General features: G+C 45.8%; 2 protein-coding genes across 2 annotated transcripts; one reads left to right on the top strand and one right to left on the bottom strand.

Annotated features, from left to right (window-relative positions):
* The first annotated feature begins 291 nt into the window (after positions 1-291).
* LOC129850257 (uncharacterized) lies at positions 292-2805 on the top strand. Its single transcript, XM_055916744.1, has 2 exons — positions 292-2366; positions 2456-2805. The coding sequence occupies exons 1-2, from the start codon at positions 1463-1465 to the stop codon at positions 2581-2583; spliced, it is 1032 nt and encodes a 343-aa protein (XP_055772719.1). The 5' UTR covers positions 292-1462; the 3' UTR covers positions 2584-2805.
* Positions 2806-2839: 34 nt separating this feature from the next.
* Positions 2840-3790, bottom strand: LOC129850258 (uncharacterized). The gene has a single exon (XM_055916745.1). It carries the CDS (start codon positions 3788-3790, stop codon positions 2840-2842), a length of 951 nt encoding a protein of 316 aa, XP_055772720.1.
* Positions 3791-8662: the final 4872 nt, after the last annotated feature.

The raw sequence follows: 8662 nt of genomic DNA, 5'->3' as shown, positions 1-8662 counted from the left end.
AAGGCGTGACTGGTCTATATGTGTGTCTATGTGTGAATGAATTACCTGGTGTTCATAACTGTCAGTCTTTTTAACTATGCTCCTACCACTACCCCTATAGTGCTTCTACAGTAGACATTCCCTTGCCTGGAAGCCTTGTGACTTGATGTTTCATGGAAGCACTTTTATCAAATGTTTTGGTTTTGTAACATATATTATTGCTGTAATAGATACATCCTTGCCAATGGAGTGTAACATCTATCCAACCGTAACTCATATACTTAGCAGTCACTCCGGTCAATAATACTGCAACTGGTTTGAATCCCAGCACAGTCAGCACAGGTGATACAATGTCGAACACAAGAGGTGCTTACGGTACTTTCTCTGTGGATTACGTAGTAATTAGAGGGGGTAAACAGAAGCTCGACTCACATGGTCTGTTTACGAATGACACTGTGATGGATAAAGACTTTAAGTACGACTTCTTAGTAGACCTGGACTCGTCGTATAGGGGAGAGTACAGCTCTGTTCTGGACCAAGAGCTGCTTGTTCATGAATACACACGGTACATAACCAATAGACTGAAGGGCTTTGAAAGCACATGGCAGCAGGAGGAACGGCGCGTACTGTTTGTGTCTTCCAGTTACATACCCAGACCCTTGATCTCGATCACAGGAGCTAGGAAGGAGATGATATCCTGTTTTTTCAAGTGTTTCAACAAGGTGTATGTGGTGAACGGAGAGTCATTGTGCAACCCGGTGTTTGTGGACAAGTGGAGTGCTGAACAACAGCTCCCTGACTATCTGCTGGATGCTGATGCTGTTCTGGACAGTTACATACCTGTGCCCTTGAGCAACGCAAAACGTTTATCACTCATGTCTGGCGAGCAGGAGGAGGACATTCAATTGGATACGTATCTCCTGTATACAGAGGGCCATATCACGTATATCACAATGTCTCAGTATGTGACGCGTCTTAGGCTACAGTGGAGATCTAAGGCTGGAGTGTTCGAGAGGAAGCGTAACTGTCAGTATGTGGTACAGCCCTGTGGTGGAATTGTCTTTATCCGTGAATTTCACTCCTTGAAGAGTGTGTTTCTCTTGAACAAACTTATTTCCTTGTTAGCGTATATATTTTGATCCTGATTCAGTAGGCTATGTAGCATATACATGTGGGTCTATATGTATCATTTATTGTAATAAACAGTGACACCTGCGTATGAGACTTTGTATTGCGTTTCACACTCAACACTTTGCTACTAGTCCAGCATTCCCATACCTGATCCTGTGTCCACATACATTGGTTGGATATATAGGGTAACCACTCTCTTTACACATCCAGAGCTACAACGTTATCAGTGTTTTGGTGACAGAGCTAGGATGAAGCTCTCTGGAACCCATGTACGTGGACATGTCAGTTGTATGTAGCTTAATCATACCCCTCGTAGACTTCACTTTGGGTAGGTTGAATCAGCCATGGGTGGATGATACATAGATGGCAGGGGAAGGGGATGTGTTTCATGGGGTATAAAAGGAAGCAACTGCTCCTGCAGGAGCCATTCATAGGCTGCACTCTCTGTAAACACAGTCAAGACTCCACTCTGTCTAGCACTTGTAGAGAACCGGCCACTATGGAAATCCACATTGTTATCAACGTGTGTATGCTGTTCACTGCAGCAAGTACATTTGAGTGTTGTGCGTTGACAAGAGCGCCAGGTCTTACACCTGAGAGACCTGAACCCATCACCATTGTAGCAACAATGGGAAACACTGTCAAGTTGCCGGGATACTTGGAGAGTCCCGCTGAGCCTTTCTATAAAGACAATAACGTTGTGTATGCTAGGGAACACATATATGAGGTTACGGCGACCCCAGTGGGGTCCCAGGTTATAATTCGCTTCCTCACGTGCACCGACGAAGGCACTTACAGGATAGGAAATGAGACCTTCACTCTGAGTGTGAAGTCAGGCACATGTGCTATGTTCTACTATACTGCCAAGGTTGACACGGTTAAGAGGGCAGCCTTTGTTAAGCCGCTGAATGGTGTCATTACAATCTCTATGCTCTACATAGAACCTGGAAATCGCAACATGTGGAGTTTAATTGAAGTGTGGAATGACACTATGAGCAGAATGTTAAGCCCACACCAGTGCTGTTTCATTATCAATGAAGGCACCACGTTCGGGGGATATGGTGATAAGCAATACCATTATTTCATGTATCAGAGACATGGGCAAGCTGACATGTCATGCTCCAATGTCCAACTAGCAGCCTCGGCGCGTGCCACCACCACTACAACAACCCGAAGAAACCCAATGTTGACCATGCCAGATCTGAAGGAGTTGGAGGATGTGAGGACACCGGTGAAACTGCTCAACATCAGTGACAGTGTGTTGCACGTTCTTTCCTTTTAATTACACTACTACTACTACTGCTACTACTATTTGCATTGGGCTCACCCTGTCTCTCCCCTACAGGTATACGGAACCTGAAGAGGATGATAGACGGATTGGAAAAGTCTTGGCCGTCTGCTGGAACTAACCTCCAAACACACATCCTTACACCACTGTTCATTACGATGGCAACGCTGATCATGTCCATTTAGTCATGTGCCGATTATATCTGTTGCCCGTTGCTTGTCTTGTGTAGTGCAAGCAATAGTGTACCCTCTACTGTTGGACTTTTGTATATAACACTCACATATAGGACGCATGTGATGCATTTCTTATTAAATCATTTATTGATGATATATCTGCTTTTGTGACAGTACAATGATACCATATCAATCATGAATGTATAAGGATATTGAATAAAACATGTAAAACGAGTCATCGCACACTGTCCTGTTGGTGTTATTGTCTTCACCTCAACACCTCACTGGTGTGTGAACTTTTAGTGCGCTGTATCTGGTCTCTAACTATAACTTGGTCTTCCCTGGTCATATCAGCAGCACGCATCCATTCTGTGTCCTGAAGCAGCTCATGAGCCAAAAGTCTCTCTGGGGCACGGAACTTCAGCAATCTGAAGACTATCCTTTTCACCAGTTCATACTGCATCACTTTAGGCATTATGATGTCAGGGTCACAGGGTGTACTTGATGCACCGGGGTGGTCTTTGGGACATAGAGTCCTTGTGATAATCTCGTAGGTGGACATAGTCACACGTCTGACGTTACCCCTAGCGAATTTAACCCTCCCTTCCATTGCATCCACTATCAAAACCCCTAGGCTCCACATGTCTATGGCACATGTGTACTCTATAGATCTACGTCTTTCCAGGAACAATTCAGGGGCCCTGTACGGCTCGGTGACCACATTTGGGCTCATCCAGTTGGAGGACTGTCTAGAGAGGCCCATGTCAGCCACCTTCACTGTGAGATCTTCTGTCAGCAGCACGTTGTAAGGCGTCAGGTCCCTGTGTACCATATTCAGTCTGTGCATGTAGGACAGGGCATTAGCCACCTGTGCACTAAAGTGAGCAACGAAACTGAAAGGGAGACACTCTTGGTCGCGGTCTTCTTCGTAGTACGACTTCACACCGTATCCATTGTGGATCGCGTCACCCAAGGTGTAGGGTACGTAGGCCATGAGCATGGCTATCGTGTCATTATCTACAAAGCAATCGTGCATGTGAATCACATATGGGTGACCCCTTAGTGCTGCGAGACATGAGAGCTCTCTGACTGTTGTGTCCTCTACGCCGCGGGTGTGGTATTTCAAGGCATACTCCTTCCCAGTAGTCAGACAAGTAACTTTGTACACGGTTCCATATGCACCGTTGCCTAAAACAGGGCCTCTCTTGTAGTTCTCCATTCTGATTGGTATAGTGGTTCAGTTATAGTAGCTTATATATAGCCTCATTGACTTTTGAGGGGGTTGTTAAGGTCTGACCAAACACTGCTGTGTATTCCACATCTGTCTGACCAATCCAACCACAGATGCACAAGTCAACCATGATGCTGCCTCAAGCTTGGTAATCCGACAATGGTTCCTTTGAGGAACCGATTACGACTGGACAGTCCAGCCATTAATTTGCAATATAACCACGATGATGCTTGTAGCTTGGTAATTGGAACATAGTTTTTGAAGACCTGTCCTACAAACACCTGTTCTATCTTCCCTCACTATCAAAGGGTGCTGTTATCCCGCAAGAATGGCCCAGCACTTACACCGGTCTCACCTACACTGCCAGATAAATGGAACCTTCTCACCACAGAATGGTATCCTGTCCATAGAGACACTGTTAGAGAACACACCCGTTGAAACGGACCAGGCTCCAAGGGTCTGACAGACCTTAAGATGTGCATTAGGAAATTCCTTGATTGCGCTGTAAGTCACTGTGTTAAATGGACAAGGGTAAGGTAGTGAGCTTGTGTAACACATTGATTCTGTCTCCTTATCCCCCACCCAAGGTTCAGATACCCCAGGATAACGGAGTTCCACTTGCATTCCGCCTGAGTGGATATATCGCCGTGAGAGATCTCACTGAGTCCCCGTTCGGGAGCATAGCATGTCCGGGTCTCTCTATTTACACAGAGGGTAAAATCAGTTTTGGTTGTGCACAAGGCAAGGCTTTGACTGCTTTGGAAATGGCAATACTGTTCTATTTTACTCCCCTCTCACTATGTACTGGGTTGGACATGATGCATATATAAAGTGCTCCGCATGATGTGATAACCACTGAGTGCCACTCTCCACCCGCCGCTACGATCGACCGCTAAAGTCGAGACTAAGACCGCTATGGGATCCAGGCTGTAACTTGTACCTGTGCCACACATTTGTTAACCAGAGTTGAACACGTGGCTCCAGATGACACTTGTTCTGACACAATGAATGTTCGTGAACACTTTCTGTTGCAGTTGTATATGATGTTACCAGATGCACTCTGTGTTCGTGAGTTTTATTGTACACACACACTTCTGTAGCATTTCATCATTTTATTATTGTTCATTTGCAGTGGATCATTTGCAATGGATACAGACACAATGGTACATTGACATGGTTATATTCTCAACAATATAGAAGTGATACATAATAAAAGTAAACTTGTTCCACTATCCTGGCAATGCAGATTGGGCTATTCTTTACATGTCACCCGCTGCCGGGTGTCCAACGTCCACATCGGACCCTTCATCCGTGGCAGCTACCGGTTCTCCTGCATCCACACCTGCTCCTTCCGAGCTTGCCCCTTCCACACTTGCTCCTTCCATCATCTCCCTCCCCATTCCATCTAGGTAGGTAGAGTCCAACACTCGCCACACCACTTTCTTCATTGCGCACCAGATGTCTTCCATGTTATAACCCGGTCCCTTGTTCAAGATGAGTTTCTTGTTCTCGGGACACCTAGGACCAGTCTCAATCCTAGTCTGATGCTGTAGAGTTTGATCAACCTCCATGGTAAGGCAAACATCAGAGTCGTCTTGGGTTGGTGGTTTGACGTCGCCGGAGCAGTTTGACACCGAAGAAGACGTTCCTGGAGCTTTGGCAGCAGCAGCACGTACGGCTCTTATAAATGACTTACATACCATGTGAGCCCTATACAGATCGTCGTGATAGCTGCGGTGCCTATACGGGCACCTGTGTATATCCTGCAAAATGGCCATCATTCTTCTGTTGTCCTTCACAGAGATAGACGAATTGACTCTGTCGTAGCTTGACATCTTCATTTTGAAAGTTATCGTGAAAGGAGGGCCTGATGTAGCAACTTCGACCATACGGTTGAACATATCATTCTCTGCATCGGTCATATCGGCTGTATCACTCGTCTCAGATTGAATCCCGAAGCCCGAAGCCAGGGCTGCTATCGTCAATTAACGTCAGGAAGCGATTGCTACCTTGGTATTCCAGTGGTAACATTGAAGGCTCCTGTGTGGGTTTGCAATTGAAGTCTGAGTCCGATGGCATTTCAGAAGCTACTGTTGAAAGAGTATCTACACCACTAGCTTTTATAGGAAACATGAGGGTCTGAAACTCATGGTTGGACAGGGTGTATGTAGCCATGTTTGGAGGAATCAGCTTTGTTTGGACGAGGGGTGCTGTTGGATACCATAGCCTTGGTTGGAGGGGTCACTATAGGCACGGTCTGAAACTCATGGTTGGACAGGGTGTAACAATTAAGCAGTCCTGAATTAGGCATGGCTAGAGGAGTCGGTCTGGTTTGGATATACAAGTCCTAAGCGGATAGGAGTCATAGTTGCCATGTAGCCATGTGTGGAGGGATCAGCTTTGTTTGGACAAGGGGTTTTGTTGGATACTATAGCCATGGTCTGACGAGTCACTATAGGCAAGGCTGATACACATGGTTGGTGTTGGATGAATGGACTACTTAAAACCCCTTTAAAGGCATTGTTGGCCAGACTGTAACAGCACACACTGAGTCTCTCTACTAGGCAGCATAGGGTACATCCACCCACCCAAGGACACTGTACTACGTTACCCTGTGTCATAGTAGTAGTAACCATGTCTCAGTCACCAGTACCTGAGGACGCACATCTGGCCACACTTACAAAACAGACCTTACACCTAATGGAAATCTTGAACACTTTCACCTACATCTCTCTCGTCACGTTATTGAATCTAGACACCAATGGCAGTCGCAGACTATATGACGTACTCTGCGCCCTGGAAGGTATTGGACTTCTGAGTAAAGATATACACATGCAAACGACAAAGGTATCAGTTGCCGATATTTAAAAGATCTAGTATGAAGAAACACATTGGAACTGTTTACCGGCATGTGCGCAATAACCCAGGGATGTTCACCTTGCAGGACATGGTTACGAGATTTAATATTAAACAACGTAGGATGTATGACATTTTCGGGGTGCTGAACGTAATTGGTGTTGTGATAAAAAGGAAGGGAGGATGCTACACATCTGCCCCACAGTCGGTGTGGTCGGACTCCCAATGGAAACGGACTCTGGAAAGGATATGGGGTGATTCCTCTGAAGTGCAGGTCGTGGAGAATAACTTACCAGAGGTTATGTGCATTGACGCTATTGACATTGGTTCTGACACCCAGATCATCCAGATTGAATCTTCTGAATGCCAGTTGCTTTATGCCGACAATGATGGCGTGATTTCCGAGTCCTATACCTTACCAGCGCGCATCAACGCGCATCATAACATTAGGGTCTTTGAGTAAGTCATATTCATTCCTCCGACCTTTGAAACAGTTTTCGGGAGTGGTGTATTGAGGGGTTATAGTCTGGTTACTGTCCACCTCAAGTCTATGGTCGAAGACAGTCACGACCGTTGCAACCCCCTGAATTATCTGCACTTCTGGGACACACTCCAGTGTAGTACCGCTGTAGTTTGGGTTCTGCATGGTTCACTAAGCTCCACAAGGTGTTAGAAAAGGAACTGATGGTTTGTGTTAAGTACACTGATAGCGAGGTGCAACATATCTCTGTCTTTTATACAAGTACACAAGGGCCCATGTCCCTAGGTTGTATAAGGGGATACGATTTGGGTGTATGGACTCTGGTTGGATCAGCCTAAGGCAAGCCATTGGACTGGGAACGGAGCGTCTAACCACGGAGCCGATATCACACCCAGGGTGGGCGTCCAAATGAGCTATTTTATTCCAACACACTTAGGCAATGTATGTGTTGACTGTGGTACACAGGTCTGAGGGATGTCAGGGTGCACCTTTCCTCCCTGGAGTTGTTGATACTATCTATATACATGTGATGTGACTGTATTGTACTTTGGGAATAATAAAACATTCTATTTGAAACATTGTGTAAGGATCTGTTATGACATGACTTTATTTCATAGGAATATGGACATTGACATATGTTCACTTAGGAAGCAACACTGATTGACAATACATTTCACATGCTGTTGTTCAAATGGAATAGACAAAAAGTGGAAATTATAGGCAATTAGCAAGACACCCCCAATAAAGGAGTGGTTCTGCAGGTGGTGACCACAGACCACTTCTCAGTTCCTATGCTTCCTGGCTGAAGTTTTGGTCACTTTTGAATGCTGGCGGTGCTTTCACTCTAGTGGTAGCATGAGACGGAGTCTACAACCCACACAAGTGGCTCAGGTAGTGCAGCTCATCCAGGATGGCACATCAATGCGAGCTGTGGCAAGAAGGTTTGCTGTGTCTGTCAGCGTTAGTGTCCAGAGCATGGAGGCGCTACCAGGAGACAGGCCAGTACATCAGGAGACGTGGAGGAGGCCGTAGGAGGGCAACAACCCAGCAGCAGGACTGCTACCTCCGCCTTTGTGCAAGGAGGAGCACTGCCAGAGCCCTGCAAAATGACCTGCAGCAGGCCACAAATGTCCGCAAGTCTCACAAAATCATTTCAGACCCAAGCCACCCCCTGTACCCGGACTTTGAACTACTCCCCTTTGGGCACAGGTATAGGGCACCCCTCAGCAAGAAAAACAACTAGACAATCATTTGTGCCAGGTGTGATATCCCTCCTAAATAGCTCGGGCTGATGTTCCTATCGAATCAGTAAGGCCAGCAGAATAGTCTTTTTTTTTTATTAATGACTAATTGGTATGTTAACTGTTATGAAAGTTGTATTGTAAATGTTGTTTTGTATTTAAACGCCACTTTAAACGTGTACAAGACACTGCAACAACATTTCCCCATGGGGACAATAAAGAATTTTCCACAACTGTGGTTCAGAGGTTCAAGAGTTTTACTCCTGAGTTGAGGCTAACGAG

The sequence above is a fragment of the Salvelinus fontinalis genome, unplaced genomic scaffold, assembly GCF_029448725.1.
Source record: "Salvelinus fontinalis isolate EN_2023a unplaced genomic scaffold, ASM2944872v1 scaffold_1901, whole genome shotgun sequence".
Classification (NCBI taxonomy): domain Eukaryota; kingdom Metazoa; phylum Chordata; class Actinopteri; order Salmoniformes; family Salmonidae; genus Salvelinus; species Salvelinus fontinalis.
Note: the sequence above shows the minus strand (reverse complement) of the source record. Positions and strands in the feature narration are given on the sequence as shown.

What these genes read in the sequence shown, in the direction of transcription:
- LOC129850257 (XM_055916744.1), top strand. Translation starts at nt 1,463, where the DNA reads ATGATACATAGATGGCAGGGGAAGGGGATGTGTTTCATGGGGTATAAA. An exon ending in ACTGCTCAACATCAGTGACA is followed by an intron (nt 2,367 to 2,455) that starts GTGTGTTGCACG and finishes TCTCCCCTACAG; the next exon opens with GTATACGGAACCTGAAGAGG.
- LOC129850258 (XM_055916745.1), bottom strand. Translation starts at nt 3,790, where the DNA reads ATGGAGAACTACAAGAGAGGCCCTGTTTTAGGCAACGGTGCATATGGA.